Source organism: Saccopteryx leptura, chromosome 3 (assembly GCF_036850995.1).
Source record: "Saccopteryx leptura isolate mSacLep1 chromosome 3, mSacLep1_pri_phased_curated, whole genome shotgun sequence".
NCBI lineage: Eukaryota > Metazoa > Chordata > Mammalia > Chiroptera > Emballonuridae > Saccopteryx > Saccopteryx leptura.
In genome coordinates, this window is record NC_089505.1 from 259,976,362 (window position 1) to 259,994,728 (window position 18,367).

The 18,367-nt window shown below is 35.1% G+C and overlaps 1 protein-coding gene across 7 annotated transcripts in view; it reads right to left on the reverse strand.

The window, feature by feature from the left end:
- The window catches only part of VRK2 (VRK serine/threonine kinase 2), a 101,249-nt gene that overhangs the window by 62,976 nt on the left and 19,906 nt on the right, over window positions 1-18,367 (reverse strand). For all 7 annotated transcript variants that reach the window (XM_066378221.1, XM_066378219.1, XM_066378218.1 and 4 more), the window contains exons 3-5: window positions 3,466-3,515; window positions 2,683-2,752; window positions 870-957 (exon numbers count right to left, since the gene is read on the reverse strand). In XM_066378221.1, coding sequence (XP_066234318.1) covers window positions 870-957; window positions 2,683-2,752; window positions 3,466-3,515 — 208 coding nt within the window. The remainder of the gene's footprint in view (window positions 1-869; window positions 958-2,682; window positions 2,753-3,465; window positions 3,516-18,367) is intronic.

The window sequence follows — 18,367 nt, forward strand, 5'->3', positions numbered from 1 at the left end:
CATTCAGTCCCTACTGGCAGCCGTTTTACTTTGTTACAAGCATATTTGTCATTTTGTTTTTACTCAACATTTAAAGACCATTTGAGCAAGTACTGAACTCTGAGACTATTTTCTCACCTAGGGAAAAAATATCACCTATCTTAAAAAGCTGTTCAAAGGTTAAAATGGTTATCTAATAGCACTTCTTAAAATCATCACTATTAATGAACTATTTATATGTGATGATTATTTAAATATTTGCTGGTCTTAAAAATATTTCTAAAAATTCTTTGATTTGCCATTCCTCAAAAGATAGAGATTAATTCTCCTCCCTTGAGTATGGAGACTTGCTTCTAACAAAGAGAATACAGTAGAAATAATAGAGTATCACTTCTCAGATTAGATTATAAAAGACAGTGACTTTCTTCTTGGATGCACGCTTGTGTGCGCGTGTGCGTGCATGCTCTCTTCTTCCCTCTTTCAGTTACTTGCTCTAGGGGAAGCCAGCTAGCATGTCTTTGTAACACTCAGGCAGTCTATGAAGAGAGCGACATGGTGAGGATATGAGGTCAGCTAACAATCCCATAAGAGAATTTAGAAGCAGATCTTCTTAGGCCTGCCACTAGCCACATAAGTCATCTTTAAAGCAGAATCTTCCTCAGTCTAGGCCTTCGGTGACTACAAAGACAGCTGACTACATCCTCGTATGAGGTCCTGAGCTAGAACCATCCAGGTAAACCTGTTATAGATAACTGACCCACAGAATTAAGATAATATCAGTTTGTTCTTTTAAGCCACTACACATTGGGTAATTTATTATATAGCAACAGATAATTAATAGACCACATAATAAATAGTGACTGGACAATATTATAATAATTCCATTTTACCTTCTTCCTTTGAATTCAGTAAGACCAGATCCATAAAATAGAGGAATTCCTAAATAATCAAGTTGTTTTTGTTCTATCCATTTTTTGACTGCAAAGACAAATTTAATAGGAAAAGAGATGTTTTTTTAAAAGGTATTTCTTACTTTTGCATTGACACTAAAACTTATTTGCTAACCTAAATAGAAATTAGACCTTCCTAAAAATTTTTTTTAGAAATCAAATGTATCTAATGGTTTCAATTTATCACTATAACATAAAAATATATATAGAAATTTTAAATTATAACCAAAAGCAGTCAGTCATAAAATGCATTATCATATACACAAATGTTTCTACTTATGAAAAAAATCATTCCCTTATATGCTAATTAAATTTTTAAATATAACGTGTTAACAATGAAAGGATCAGTAGAAAGATGCCTTTTTCTTCTTTATTCTTTAAAAATCTAAAGTCATAGTAGCCAAAAAACAAAAATTGGACAAAAAAATCATCTTACTCTGAAAGCATATTTATTATACAGAAATTGTTTTGATTAAATTTAATTTTTAAAACATCAAATCCACTTAAATAATCATGTAGCTTATTTAATTTTTCACTTTTCTACCATGTATATTTAATGTTTAAGACTGCTCTACTGATAAACAATCAAGTTTAATGGATTCTATTTGTCACCCTGACATACTTTAAGCAGTCAGTGAAGACTAGCTGTAACGCTTAGAAGGTTTTATTAAAGAAAAAGAAGTTAATTATTGAGGCTAGACTCATCATTTTTTATCTTAAACATAATGTAAAGGACCTTGACTATAAAGTCATTATTCAAATCAACTTCTTAAAGCTTTACTTAATCCATATAAACTTAGTGTTTTCAAAATGCTCTTATTCTTCTTCGGCTCTGCTCATATTTATTTCACATTCAAATCTTAACTGCTAGTTCTACATGTTATTCAGCTCCAATTAATTTTCCAACATTCACATTTCTAGCAGTTTTAACCTATTTTCTAAATCATCTTTGTATTTAATCATATTCATATACCTTATCTGAACCTATTCTAAGAGCATTCCTTTTGTTTATATAACTACTGCCCATTTTAATTATTTTTTCTTACACCCTTCCTATCCAAATGGGTTTATAAAACTAATTTCATTTTACTATATTTTACACTTAAAGAACTCTTCATTGTTTGGATCAACAATACAACTTTTTATGTAAAGTAATAGAAACAACTGTGAAATCTGTAACTCGGCCTGGCTGGAGGCTCAGTGGATAGAGTGTTAGCTCAGCAAAAGGACATCCTGGGTGTGATTCACGATCAGGGCACATAGGAGAAGTAACCATCTGCTTTTCTCTCCATCTCTCTCCCCCTCCCACTGCCAGTGGCTCAATTGATTCGAGTATGACCCCAGGCTCTGAGGCACATCAACCTCAGGCACTAAAAATAGCTAGGTACTCTAGCATCATCCCCAGGTGGGGTTGCCAGATGGATCCCAGTTGGGACATATGCAAGAGTCTGCCTCACTATCTCCCATCCTCTCACCTAAAATATATACATATATATATACATACATATATAAATATATATTGGAGATATATATCCCATTATTAATATATATGTATATAACCCATTATGTAATATCAAAATTTGTATACTATTGTCTTTTTTATATCTTGTAACAGTCAACCATATGTAATTTACAATAACATTTCTAATTGAAAAGAGTTTTCCAGAAGGCCAGAAAAAGACAAATATATTTTTATACACTAACTTTGGCAATCATATACACAGAGGTAGCTTGCTTTGCTAATTTTACTTACTACATTCTTTTTTTGCAGCTCTTTGGTAAAATTTAAGTTCTGAAAATAATGGGCCATTTTCTTGATACTCCTATAAAAGAAGAAGAACAATTAATTTTATTTAAAAATTCTTAAAGATAAACTTGGCATTGCAACTGTGAGACTATGAAGATGCATAAGTAATACACAATAGTACTTGAATCATTTATTATAAAACACAGGGATCAGATTCCACAAAAAATGCCCCCAAAAGTACTAAATAAACCTGAAGAATCTCATTTTTAAATTTAACATAGCATAATGCTATCTCTATACAGCTTTACAAATGAAAATAGTCTTCTTACAAAAAGAGCTTACTAAAAACAGTGAGAATTATATACATACACGGACATTCAATGTGTACCAACATGTTCATCAGGGGATACATTGCAGATTACCTGGTGGTTCATTCTACATGATACCTTTACTGACTGTCTACTATTTTTCATTCACTGCACTAGGCACAGGGGATACAAACAAAAATAAAGCCTCATCCCTGAATGTCAGGACCATACCATCTGGAGTAGAAAGGAAGGGAGGGGGCAGTAGAGGAGGGAGAAGGAGGCAAGATACAAGGGTTATAAATGTTAACACAGAAGAACAAAGGGCTCCACTCTTTACATTTTAACACTGGGAAAATAGAACTAGTTTTAATAATAAATAAAATCATGAAAACTATAGTAAGAAACATTTTTACAAAAATCAAATGAATAAAGCAGAAAACATCAAATATATGTGAAATGCAAATTTAAGAGCAATATTTACCACTTTTATCACATGTCTTGCATCTTTATCTGGTTTATCAGTGGGGAAAGCTAAAGGACAAAACATAATGGGGAAAAGTTAGTCCAAATTATTGACTGCCTACTAAATTCTAGACACTGTGCTAAGCACTTTACATATATTAGTTTATTATATCACCCGCAAGAACCTCTTATAGTAGATTTTACTCAGGTCCTACTAAGGTTTGACAAATTAAATAATTTGCTAAGATGTAGCAGGTTGGGGATTGAAACTCAAATCTGTCTCATGTGAGAGCCCAGTCTTTATACCACAAACCATATTCAAATATTCAAATAAATAAAACTAACAAATGATATTAATCACATAGATCTAACTGTCAGGGAAAATATTTTTCAGATATAAAGCATTAAACCCAATAAAGATATATAATAAAATGTGTTCATTCAATTTTACTAAGTTAAAATCTATGATAATTCAGAAAAAAGACTGATTCATTTTAAGTAGAAAGTTCAAAATAATTTCTACTTGGGCCTGAACAGGCAGTGGCGCAGTGGATAGAGCGTTGGACACTTGATGCAGAGGACCCAGGTTCAAAACCCCGAGGTCGCCAGCTTGAGTGTGGGCTCATATGGTTTGAGCAAGGCTCACCAGCTTGAGCCCAAGGTCACTGGCTTGAGCAAGGGGTCACTTGGTCTGCTGTAGCTCGCCGGTTAAGGCACATATGAAAAAAGCAGTCAGTGAACAACTAAGGTGCTGCAATGAAGAATTGATGCTTCTCATCTCTCTCCCTTCCTATCTGTCCCTCTCTGTCTCTCTCTGTCTATGTAACAAAAATAAATAAATCTACTTGCTAAAATTCTAAAATAAGTTAGAATAAAACTTTTAAAAATTCTTTAAAAAATTATCATCTAAGCCTAGGAATTATTCCAACATGAAGAAGATATATTTCATAATTTAAGCTCATTTCAAGCAATCTTCATTTTGTTATTTAATATCTGCATTTTAGATATAGTAATTCAACTTCTAAAAACTCCACTGCTAAATTTGTAGATCAAATCAACACTTTACATTACAAAGATTCTTCTGTTTTCAAATCTTGATCAGGGAAGTTGACTGGTATATTTATTTGTATTGTGAAGTCTAGAACATTGTCATCCATCTACTCTTCATCAATTTATTCCTTCATTCATTTAACTAACCAATATTTATTTATCAAGAGGCTGGAAAATGTAAGGCATACCATGTTAAGCAATAGGATATTTGAAGGGAAGTAAAATGCAAAAGGTGAAACTAGCATGGAATGCAATTGAAAATCAGCACTTAGATTAAGAACAAGATCAAATTATTCAGGTATATTTTTAGTATGCTTATCAAAATGCTCTTGACACTACTCCCAACATTTTTCATTTTCTTCCTCCCAACTCTCTCATAACTGTTCCATTAATTCACATGATAGGTGCAAAAGTATATCACAACTTTACTCAACTATATAAATTGTACTTTAAAGTTATACACATATACAATTTTATTAACCAGTCTTCAAAATTTTGATGTCAGCAATGCTATCAGCTAGTTGAAGAAATTACTTTAATTTTAGTGGATATTACATATAAATACTGAATTCAGATCATTTTACAGTAACAAATAAACTGAACTTATTTATATCAATTAAATTCTTTTTGAGAAGCATTCAATGGCACAACTAAGTGGAACAATGAGTTGATGCTTCGCTCTCTTAAAAAATATAAATTTGCCTGACCTGGCAGTAGCACAGTGGATAGAGCATTGGACTGAGATGCAGAGGACTCAGATTCAAAACCCCAAGGTTGCTGGCTTGAGCATGGGTTCATCCAGCTTGAGCATAGAATCAGACATAACCCCAAGGTCGCTGGCTTGAGCAAGTGGTCACTTGCTCTGCTGTAGCTGCCCAGTCAAGGCATATATGAGAAAGCAATCAATGAACAACTAAGGAGATTAAGGAGCCACAAGGAAGAATTGATGCTTGTCATCTCTCTCCCTTCCTGTCTGTCAACCTTTTCTGTGCCTCTCTCTCTCTGTCACACACACACTCTCTCTCTCTCTCTCTCTCTCTCTCACACACACACACACACACACACACAGCTATATATATATATATAATATATATATAATTAATAAATAATTTTTAAAAGTTATCTTTTCACATAAAGCCATTTCATTTTCATTCATGCAGTAGTCCCAAAGAAACTGCATGAGCGGATTATCCATACCTCAGGAGGGGATAAAAGAACTTAAGAAAGTATACACAGAAGAAATAATCTAGTCCTGCTAGAGGAGAAGAGGTGAGACAAGCCTTTTCTCCCAGAAAATGCCAAATTATTTTTACTAGTATGATGCCCAAGGCTGGGGAGAAATAGCCCTGCCCTAACCCTGGTCCATTTCGTACAGTACCGACTCTAGACTATGGTCTTTGTTTTCTGAGGCATAAATTGGTAAAACTATCCTGCTTCTAGTCTAAAAGAAAGTAGCTACAGCAGCAAATAAATCTTTATGCCAAACAGAATAAAAGAAGCAGAAAAGCACAAGGGGAAAATGGGGATTTCAACTAGATACTAGATAAATAACGTATTATGTTGCTTTTGAGAAAAAAAGATATCCAACCAGTACAAAGTCCTACTCCTTGCTGATTTCAATCAGTATATCACTACAACTGTATACCTGAATCTTCCTTTCATATCATTTCACATGAATATAATCAAGTGTTGACATATACTTGAAACACTCCCATATTTGTCATTTGATAGCTACACAATGTCCTCTATAAACTTCCAAGTCAGATTATATTGAAGAGGCTAAATCCAAAATCAATTGACCAGAAAGCTCTTGGAGATGGATGTTAAACGAATAAATTGTCTTAGTTATCATGGAGTTCTCTTTACAGTAATCAATCAGTTAACTAATGAAACAAATATTTATTTTCCACTGTAAGCCAAGCCACATTCTAGCTAGTGAAATTAAATGATCACAAAAAACAGACATGGTATTTGCTTTTATAGTCCAGTGAAGAAATCAAACATTCATCAACTACTCATACACAAGTGTAAAACTGTAATTATAATAAATGTTCAAGGGAGAGGTAGATGGTATTATGAGAATGTAAACTTTAAGTTACATAAAAGAAAATGCTTGAGCAAGACTATTTGGAGAGGTAGTAAAGGACTAGGTGAAAAATCTAGTTAATAATTTCTAATGAAAGGTTTTTAAAAGCTTGAGGTATATATGGGAGATCGGAAACACATAACTAGATTTGAATTCTGAACACATCTCTACACTACAATGTGGAGAACCGACTGAAGGGGAACCACAGTCGATATTAACAGATCAGTAAGGATTTAATTTGGTAGATCAGAGAAGAGAAGACTATAGCTTGACAAGAGCATCAATGTTAAATAAAAGGAAAATGAACAAATTCCAAAGATGTCTGAAACTGATAGGACTTAATGACAGAGGGAAAGGGATCTTATTTGGTAAGTTACAGCTTAACTGATCTGGGGGATGAGAAGAATGATCAGTCATCGAAAGTGATAGTGTTGAAAGTACAGTAGTCTCATCTCTTCACACTTAAATTTCCAACAAGAGGTTTGATGACCTGACAAGGAATATGCTTTGCACATTATGTGATATTTGCCTTTTTAACGTTTCTTTTCTACTCATTGGGAACCTCATCTGGTTTTTCCTTTGAGAAAACAAACCTCCCACTTTCCATGTGGACCCAGTGGAGCTGCCTGTTACAGCGTACCCTCCCTTATGTATCCCAGAGCTGGACACATGACCAAGGCTGGCTAATTGGAAAATACAAGCCCACTGGCCACAGTAAGCAGCAGTTCAGAAGCGGCAAAGTGCCCCAACCAGGTAAAACAGTCTTTCCTAGGATTTGATGTTAAAATGCTAAGTAAGATAAGACAGACCATAAGTTATAAGGATACCAAAACCCTAGAAATAGTAGTGATCACTTTCTTCATTTAACAGGAAATAGAGTCTGAAAATCAAACCCAACACTGGGGAAAGTAGGGTTAACACAGAGAGAGAGAGCCTAGTGACCGTGTTTCAGATCTATTCATATATAAAGCCAGAAAAGCCATGTACTTACCAGTTTCAAGAATTAATAAATCCCCCCTTTTCTTTTCTTGTACTTACCAGTTACAAGAGTTAAAATCCTCTCTTTGTGTTTCTAACAACGGCAACCAAGACTACACAGAAGGCAACTTAAAAAATTAAAATATGATGAAGTCTGATAAAGAATGTCAATAGATTAGCATACTAGATAAACCAAGTCTTCCTCTACAAACAGGAGGCTGAATGAAATAGATCAAATTTTTCCTATAAATGCAGAGGTGACCTGCAAAAAGTGAGGAAGCCAAGGACGAAGAGAAGACTAGAAGCCAGGGGGAGAGGTGCATGAGCACTGAGGTTTCAGGCCACGCTGCAGACCAGAGAGCTGCTCAGCTGGGTAACCGAGAACATGAGTGCTAAAGCCCTCTTGTGAAGAGGAGAATGCCGCCTGATAATTTCTCCAAAGTTGTTTCAGTTTAGGCTAAAATTCACACTGCAATGTGGTTCAGGAACTCAAAACCAATAATAATTCATAGCACCTGGCAGAGCAGAGAACAAATCATCTTCATGGGACATGTTGGACACACAGAATTACCAGAGAAAAAGCATGGCTAAAGATAAGTTAATGGTCTATAACTACAAAACAGAAAGAGAAAACAAACAAAAGGGCCTGACCAGGCGGTGGCGCAGTGGATAGAGTGTCGGACTGGGATGCAGAGGACCCAGGTTCGAGACCCTGAGGTTGCCAGTTTGAGCGCGGGCTCATCTGGCTTGAGCAAAAAAAAAAAGCTCGCCAGCTTGGACCCAAAGTCACTGGCTCGAGCAAGGGGTTACTCGGTCTGCTGAAGGCCCGCAGTCAAGGCACATATAAGAAAGCAATCAATGAACAACTAAGGTGTCGCAACGAAAAACTGATGATTGATGCTTCTCATCTCTCTCCATTCCTGTCTGTCTGTCCCTATCTATCCCTCTCTCTGACTCTCTCTGTCCCTGTAAAAAAAATTAAAAAAAAAAAAAAAAAAAAGGCATAAAACCCAAATGCTATATGGACAAAACTGAACCAATTGGTTTTAATTAGAAAACCCTCAGAGATCTAAGAAAGAGTGACTAAGAACAGAAAATAAATTAGAACTCCAAGAGAAAATCTGGAAGAAAGTTTGAATATGCAGTAACAAATATTGAAAACTACCCAAATATCTAACTTTGGAAGAATGTTTAACAAAATATGTTAAAGTCCCAGTATTAAATACAATGCAGCAAAGCAAATGAATGAAATGCAGATACTGTAACATAGATATATTTTAAAGTTATATTGTAGAGAAGAAACCACATAAAACAGAATGCATACTTATTCTATTTACACAGATTTTAAAACCTGCAAACTTAAATCATATTTCTTTAGGGATGCATATAAACATATGGCCATAATGAAAAACTGTAAAATGGAAACCATAAATAGTTGAGAGTGTTGTTACTACTACAAGGGAGGGAAGAAGTGTTAAGAATTTCTGGAGTTCTGGATTTTTTTAGATTATACACTTGAATTGTATTTGTTTTGAGTTACACTTTTTTGATAAACTATATGTTTATACTGTTTGTGCTTTTCTACATATTAATATATACATAATACATAGATAACATTAATATATTTAAAACCTAATAAAGAGACACAATGGCAGATTAGGTTGAGCTAGAAAGAGAACTAACTAGTGAAGCAAATTAGAGCTGAGGAAATAATCCTCTACTGACAAAATTCTTCAGAATTAATGTTGAGAAAGAGTTCTCTAGTCACAAAAATGCTAAAAGAATTCATAACCACTAGACAGGCCTTTCAAGAAATGTTTAAGAAAGTTATTAAGCTGAAATGAAAAGATGAGAATTATTAAAATAAAAACATACAAAAGTATAAAACTAGCTAGTAAAGGTAAATATACAGTTAAATTCAAAATATATTAACATATATAGTGGGTAAATCCCTAATGAACATACATGCAAAAATAAAAAATACTAGTGAACTGAATTCAACAGTACCTTAAAGGATCCTATACCATGATGAAGGGAATTTATTCTTGGGATGCAAAAATGGTTCAATATATGCAAATCAATCAATGTGATATACCACATAACAAATTGAAAAATAAAAATCATAAGGTCATCTCAACATGTACTGAAAAGATATATGGAAAGGTTCAACATCCTTTTATGATTAATAAATTCAATAAAAAGGAAAGAACTGAAAAAAACAAAAAAAACTTTTTCTCAAATAGTTGAGTATAGAAGGACATACCTCGACATAAATAAAGGCTAATTATGAGAAACCCACACCCAACATTATATCCAATAGTGAAAAGCTGAAAGCTTTTCCTCTAAGAACAGGAACAGTACATTTTATTCAACACAGTATCTGAAATCCTAGCCAGAGAAATTAGGCAAGAAAAAGAAACATAGGGCATCCAAACAGAAAAGAAAAATGTAAAATTGTGTCTGTGGATTACACAATATTATATAGAAAAACTCTAAAGACTCCACACATACACCCCCCCAAAACTGTTAAACTAATAAAAAATACAGTTAAGTGGCAGAATACAAAATCAATATATAAATATCTGTTGAATTTTTATATCCTAAAATTAGCTATCAGAAAGAGAAATTAAGCAAACAATCCCATTTGCAATAACATGAAAAAGAATAAATTACTTAGAAATAAATTTAACTAGGATATAAAAGATCTATATACTGAAAACATAAACATTAATAAAAAGAAATAGAAGATACACAATAAATTGAAATATATTCCATGCTCATGGATCAAAAGAATTTCTACACTACCCAGAACAATCAACATATTCTATGCAATCCCTGTCAAAACTTCAATGGCATTTTTTTAAAAAAGAATTCTAAAATTTATAGGAGACCATAAAAGATCACAATTAGCCATAGGATACTAATCAAGAAGAACAAAGCTAGAGGCATTCAAACTAGAGTATGAAGCTATAGTAATCAAACAGTATGGTAGTGGCAAAAACCAAACAAACACACAAATCAATGACCCAGAACACAGAATACAGAAATAAACCCATGCATGCCTGGCTGGTTGATTTTTAACAAAGAAGTCAAGAATATACAATAAAGGAAGGTAGCTCTTCAATAAATGATTCTGGGAACACTGGATAGCTATATGCAAAAGAATTCAAGTGGACCCCATCTTAAACTGTATATAAAAATCACCTCAAAATGGTGAAAAGACTGAAGAATAAGAAAAAAAAAAACACAAAATGCCAACAAGAAAACATAGGGTAAGTTTCTTCATAATCATCTTGGCAGTGATTTTTGGATTTGACACCAAAAGCAAAGGCAACAAAAGCAAACATAAATAAGTGGGACATATCAAACTAAAAATCTTCTGCACAGAAAAGGAAACCAACAACAAAGTAAAAAAGCAAACTACAGAATGGAAGAAAACATTTACAAACCACATGTCCAGTGAGGAGTTAATATCAAAATATACAAAGGATTCATACAACTCAATGGAAAAAAATAAAGGCAAATAACCCAATTTGAAAATGGACAAAGAGCTGAATAGACTTTTTTCCAAAAGGACAAATAGCCAACAGGTACATGAAAAGGTGCTCACAACAACTAATCATCAAGGAAATGCAAATTAAAACCACAATGAGATTCATACCTGTTAGCAAGGCTATTATCAAGAGAGATAAAAAAATGCTGGTGAGGATGTGAAGAAAAGGGAATCTTATGTACTCTTGATATGAATGTAAACTGGTACAGACACTACAGAAAAGAGTATAGAGGTTCATCAAAAAATTAAATATAGCATATATTTATATATCTAAGTCAAGCCAGGCAAAGAAAAAAAATACCGTATGACCTCACTCATTTGAGGAATCCAATGAACAATGTGAACTGAGCAACAGAACAGAGGCAGAGGTGGAATCAAAGGGACCAGAGGGAAAGTGGTCAGAGGGAAAGTAGAAGAGAAGATGAGATCAGAGAAGGGAAAGAGATTAATGAAATTATATATACATAATACAGCATTATAGAGAACAGGACAGCAAATCCTGGAGGGAAGGGGGGAAGGCATTGGGGGGAGGGAGCATGGGGAGAGCCAAGGGGGAATAAGGGGGTGAGGGGAGATATATTCGGTGGGAAACTTGAATCTATGTAAACACAAATTAAAATCATAAAAAATAAATTAAAATGTAAACACTTAAAAAAAAAAAAAGAAATTAAATATAGGCCTGACCAGGCGGTGGCACAGTGGACAAAGCATCAGTCTGGGACACAGAGGACCCAGGTTTGAAACCCTGAGGTTGCCAGCTTCAGCGCAGGCTCATCCAGCTTAAGCACAGGCTCATCAGCTTGAGTGCAGGGTCACTGGCTTGAGCGTGGGATTGTAGACATGACCCCATGGTCACTGGTTTGAGCTCAAAGGCCACTGGCTTGAAGTCCAAGGTTGCTGGCTTGAGCAAGGGGTCACTTGCTCTGCTGTAGCCCCCCAGTCAAGGCACATAATTAGAAAGCAATCAATGAACTAAGGTGCTGCAACGAAAAATTGATGCTTCTCATCTCTCTCCCTTCCTCTCTGTCTGTCCCTATTTGTCCCTCTCTCTGACTCTCTATCTCTGTCAAAAAAAAAAAATTTAAATATGGGACTACCATATGATCCAGCAATCCCACTAGGAAAACAAAATTCTTATTTTAAAAAGATATCTGCACTTCCATGTTCATTGCAGCAGTATTCACAATAGCCAACATATGGAAAAAAGAGAAATCTTTTTACCCAGAAGTACTAGAACTGAACATCTGCATGCAAAAAATAAATGTAGACACTGACTTTACGTAAATTTTAACTCAAAATAATTCATAGACCTGAATGGAAAACTCAAAATTATAAATAATCTAGAAGATAACATAGGTGAAAATCTAGGTGACCTAGGGTGATGTGTTATTAAATACAATACCAAAAGCACATCTATGAAAGAAAAAAATGATTAGTCGGACTTCAGTGAAATAAAAAGTTTCTGCTCTGAAGAAGACACCATTAAGATAATGAATAAAACCGCCCACAGTCTGGAAGAAAATACTGAAAACACATATTTAATAATAATGCATCAATAGTGGTTAATAAATGGTAACAATGTACGACTAATTCAAGACACCAATCCAAAATTATATAAATGTTTAAACTATCTGATAAAGACTTTTGAGGAACTATTATAAAAATGTTCCAGAAAGTAAAGGCAAACACTTTTGAAACAAATGGAAAGACAAATCAATGCAGCAAAGACATAAAATATACAAAAAAAATAATAATACTTTAGAACTGAAAAAAATACAATGACTGAAAACTTTTTTAAATTTATTACTGAACTCAACTGGAATATGGAGATAACACATGAGACAGTCACTGAGCTTGATATGATGGGTCAATAAAAATTTATCCAACTTGAAAAACAGCAAGATAGAATATGAAAATGTTGAACAGAACCTCAGGAGCCTGTAGGCAGTAACAAAACATTTAACACTCATCGTATTGAAGTTCAGGAATAGAAAGAGTGTGGTGCTGAAAAAAATATTTGACAAAATAACAGATAAAATGTCCCAAGTTTTATATATACAAAAACCTAGTTCAGTGAATCACCAACAAGATAACCCCAAGACATATATAATCAAACTGCTAAGAGCTAAATACAAAGAAAAATCTTGAAAGGAACCAGAGTAAAACAATGCATTAACTGTAGGGGAACAATGATTCAAATATCTGTGAATGACTCAAATGTCTGTGAAACCACAAAGACCAAAGAAAAGTGTCACAACATGTTTGAAGTGCTGAAAGAAACAATTGGTGATCCAATATCTACCAAAAAATATCTTTCAGGAATTAAAGCTAAATAAAGATGTTCTTAGTTTAAGAAAAACTATGAGAATCCATAGCCAGCAGAACTGCTACACAAGAATTGCTAAAGGGAGATATTAGGAAGAAAGGGATCATGCAAGAAAGAATGTGAATGATCAGGAGATAAAGAAAAATGGTAAATATATAAAATAATGTAACGGATTATGCTTCTCTTCAGTTAAAATGTTTGACAGTAGAAGTTAAAATTAGAACGTGGTTAGCGGGGTTTTTCAATGAATACAGATGAAACATATGACAATTATATTAAAATGTGTGGGATGCCACCAAGAAAGGGTTTAGAAAAAAATTCCAGTATTGAATACTTTTATACAAAAGAAGAAAGGTTCACATAAGTAAATCTTCACTTAGAAACACTAGAAAGAGCAAACTAAACCCAAAGCAAACAAAAAAAAAAAAAAAGAAAGAAAAACATCCAGAAATCAATAAAATTGAAGACAGAAAAACAGTAAATCTATGAAACCAAGAGTTGTTTATTTAAAATGACCAATTAAATTGATAAACCCATATCAAGACTGACAAAAAAGAGAAAATATAAAACTATAAAACCTGCTGGCATTAAAAGTCTAATAAACCAATACTATGAACAATTTTATACATATAAATTTGACAATTTAGATGAACTGGAGCAATTTCTTAAAAACTATAAACTACTAAAAGATGCCTAAGATGAAATAAATGACCACATTAGTCCTAAAACTACTAAACCAAGTAAAATAAAGGGTTTAAAAAAAAAAAACTCTTCAGAAAAAGGTATCTCTAAGCCTAGCTGGCTTCATTATAGAATTCTACAAAACATTTAAAAAAGGAATAACATCAATTCTACATATTCACTTCCAAAAAGCAGAAAATAAGAGAGTAATGCACAGTTTATTTTATGAAGCCAGCATTACCCTAAAACCAAAACCAGACACAGAGTAAGAAAAAAAAACCCCACAAAACAAGGAGAAAAATAAACCTAAACCAATAGCTCTCATGAAAAAGCATTTGACAAAATTCATACCCATTCTTGATAAGAAAAAAAACGAAAAACAAAAAACTCTGTACCAAGGGAGAGCTCCCTCAATTTGATTAAAAAAAAAAAAAATCTACAAAAAAACCTATAGCTAATCTCATACTAAATAATGATACACTCAATGCTTTCTCCCGTAAAATTAGGTCCAAGTCAAGGATGTGCAGTTTCGCCACTCTTATTCATCAGGTACTTGAAGTCCTAGCCAGAGCAATGAGTCAAAAAAATAAGTAAGACATACAGATTAAAAGAAATAAATTGGTCCTTATTTGCAGATGACATGATCGTCTATACATAGAGAATCCCATAGAGATCGTCTATACCTAGCAGCTCCCCCAAAACGAGAATAAGTAAGTTTAACAAGATCATGGGATATAAGGTCAACACACATAACAACTGCATTTCTATATAGTAATAATGTACAATTAGAAACCAACATTACAAAAGCAACATCATTTTCAGTAGCACAAAAAATGTAAAAGAAAATCTTACATGTACAGCTAACAGTGCATATATAGAGTCAATAAACTAAAAACTACAAAATGCTGAAGAAAGAAACCAAAGACCTGAAGAAATGGAGACATGTGTATTTGTGGATTAGAAGACTAAGCATAGTAAAAATGCCAATTCGCTTCAAATTTACCTATAGGTTTAAATCAATACCAACACAATTTCAGCATTTTTTTCCCTGTAAATAAAGATAAATTGATTATAAAATGGATAAGGAAAGGCAAGAGCTGGAAGAGCTAATATAATTTTTAAGGAGAGCAATGTAGAAGGAATCACACTACCCAAATGTCCTTCAATGTCACAATAAACAAACTGGTACATGCATACAATACATTACTACTTGGCAATAAAAAGAAATGAACTGAATTACTTATATGCACAAAAACTTTGATGAATCTCAAAGGTATTATGCTAATTTTAAAAAATCCAATCTCAAAAGCTTACATACTATACAATTCCATTTATAAAAATTATATTTCTTAAAATGACAAAACTGTAGTTCACAGTTGTCAGTGGTTAGGGGTAAAGGAAAGGTGTACAAAGACATAGTATAAAGAAGATTTTAGGAGTGAGGAATTGTTTTTGTATCCTAATTGTGGTGGTGGTGATGTGTTAAAATTCATAGAAATATATACATACAAAAAAGTAAACTTTTCTCAGTTTTAAGAACCATCATCTGGAAAAACTAAGTTTGGACTAAACTAAGAGGATCATTTAACCAAAGATCACTGAAGAAGCCACACAGAGACTGGTAGGAAAAGCAGAAACGTGGAGAGGGCTGCCCAGCTCCCAGGAGTGAATGGCAGCACAAAGGGATTCATGTGGAAGGAAGTGAGTTTAGCAGAGAGGGGAGGATCCTGGACCTCAGGAACAAGGCCCCAGCCTGCAGCCCCAGAGCCTAGAGTAGGCGTTTGGATAGTATTTAGCTGCAAAACAGGCCAAGATACTGTTTGCGAGAAAGAGGCAGATTTTCTCAGACCCAGAATTTTTCTAAAAGGGACTGCGCACAAAACCTCTTACACAACCACACACCCTGGCCTCTGGGAGAAGGAGAGAGATGAGAGGACTGGAGTAGCAGGACGAGTGTGTGATCTAAGAGGCATAGGGAGAAATACTTTGAGGGACAGCCACCCTAACCCCTGGGCTAAGTCAGTCCCCAAATCTAAAGTGAATATTTCTCCTGGAACCAGCAATACCAGCAAAGGGAAGCAGGTCACCAGCCAAACACAAGCTCTCCTGCTGCACTCAGAGCACAGTTGCTTAGACAGCAGTTCTCAACCTGTGGGTTGTGACCCCGGGGGGTGGTGGGGTCGAACGACCAAAACACAGGGGTCGCCTAAAGCCATCGGAAAATACATATTTATTATACAATACATTTTTAAATAAAATATGTATTTCCGATGGCTTTAGGCGACCCCTGTGTTTTGGTTGTTCGACCCCTGCCGGGGTCACGACCCACTGGTTGAGAACCGCTGGCTTAGAAGCAGGGAGCCAACAGAGATACAGTATTGAGTAATAAGGTCTGAGCTCCATCACCCCCACCCACACTGCTGAGTGCTCGCCAGAGGGCGGGTAGTGGTGGGACGCAGAAGTACGGACCTGTCAGCAGGGGCAGAATCCCGGAGAGCTGAATCTGAGACCCAATGTGAGGTCAGTACCGCCATGCAAGGGCAGAGGCTGAGGTCGGCTGTGGGGGGTGGAAGGGGCCCACCAAAGCAGTTCAACTCTAAGCTGCAGGCTGCATGAGCAAGAGTGGTCCCGTTGATAGTCCCTCCAGCAGGGGCAAGACAAAAGCCAGAACTGGCTGGGGCCTGCAGCTGAGCACAGGTACGCAGCCGCACCCAGGGGATGGAGACTTGCAGCCTGACCCGCGAATGAGTCCCACCAATGGGGGCGGGGTGAAGGCCAAGGCCAGCCAAGGCTTGTAGCATGGGCACGTGAACAGTCCAGCCCACAAAGTAGAGGCGGAAACCTCAGCCGAAACCGCAGCAACTGCCATAGCGGGCTGGCACCAGCAACGCCAGTATCTGAACACCTGAGGCAGCAGCAGAGGGGGTGACAGGCCTGCAAACAGACCACACCTAGGGAACACAGAGGCCACACCCTTCTTATACACAGACAAAATGGAAGGCAGAGAAATGCAACCCAAATGAATCAAGAGAAATCCCCACAAAAGGACTTGAATGAGTTGGTATAACCAAATTACCAGATGCAGAGTTTAAAATAATGATTTTTAGGATGCTCAAAGATCTTAGAGCAACAATGGAAGGACATACGAGCACCTAAATAAAGAGATAGCAAGTATAAAAAAAGGACATTTAAATAATAAAAAAAAATCAGAAATGACAAATATAATATCAGAAATGAAGACCACACTGGAAGGAATTAAAAGCAGGATGGATGAAGCTGAGGATCAAATCAGCAAGTTAGAGGACAAGATAAACGAAGGCACAGAAGCAGAGCAGCTAAAAGAAAAGAGACTCAAAAAGTCTGGGAAAACTCTGAGAGCTCTGTGATAACATGAAGAGAAAAAACATCCGCATCATAGGGGTTCCTGAAGAAGAAAAAAAACAAGGCATAGAGACCTTGTTCAAAGAAATCATAGATAAAAATGTCCCTAAATTGATGCAGGAAAAAGTTACACAGGTTCAAGAAGCACAGAGAATTCCATTAAAGAAAAACCCAAAGAAATCTATACTAAGACACATCATAATTAAAATACTAAAGCTAAGAGATAAAGAAAGAATACTAAAAGCTGTAAGAGAAAAGCAGTCTATTACCTACAGAGGAGCTCCCATAAAGATGACCTCTGACTTATCAACAAAAACACTTGAGGCCAGAAGGGAATGGCAAGAAACATCCAAAGTAATGCAGAACAAGAGCCTACACAACCAAGACTTCATTAGCCAGCAAGGCTATCGTTTCAAATTGAAGGAGAAACAAAGTTTCCCAGACCAAAAAAAAAAAAAAACTCAAGGAATTCATTACAACCAAACCAATGCAGCAAGAAATGTTAAGGGGTCTGTTGTAAACCAAGAAAAAAAGGGGGGGGGGGGAGAATATAGTAAAAGCAGAATGTAGCTTTAAAGAATAAAATGGCAATAAACAACTACATATCAATAATAAACTTAAATGTAAATGTATTAAATGATCCAATCAAAAAACATAGGGTAGTTGTGTGGATAAGAAAACAGGACCCATATATATGCTGTCTACAAGAGACACACCTCAAAACAAAAGATACACATAGACTGAAAGTAAAAGGTTGGAAAAAATAATTTCATGCAAATGGAAATGAAAAAAAAGCTGGGGTAGCAATACTTATACCTGACAAAATAGACTTTAAAACAAAGGCTATAGTAAGAGATAAATAAGGT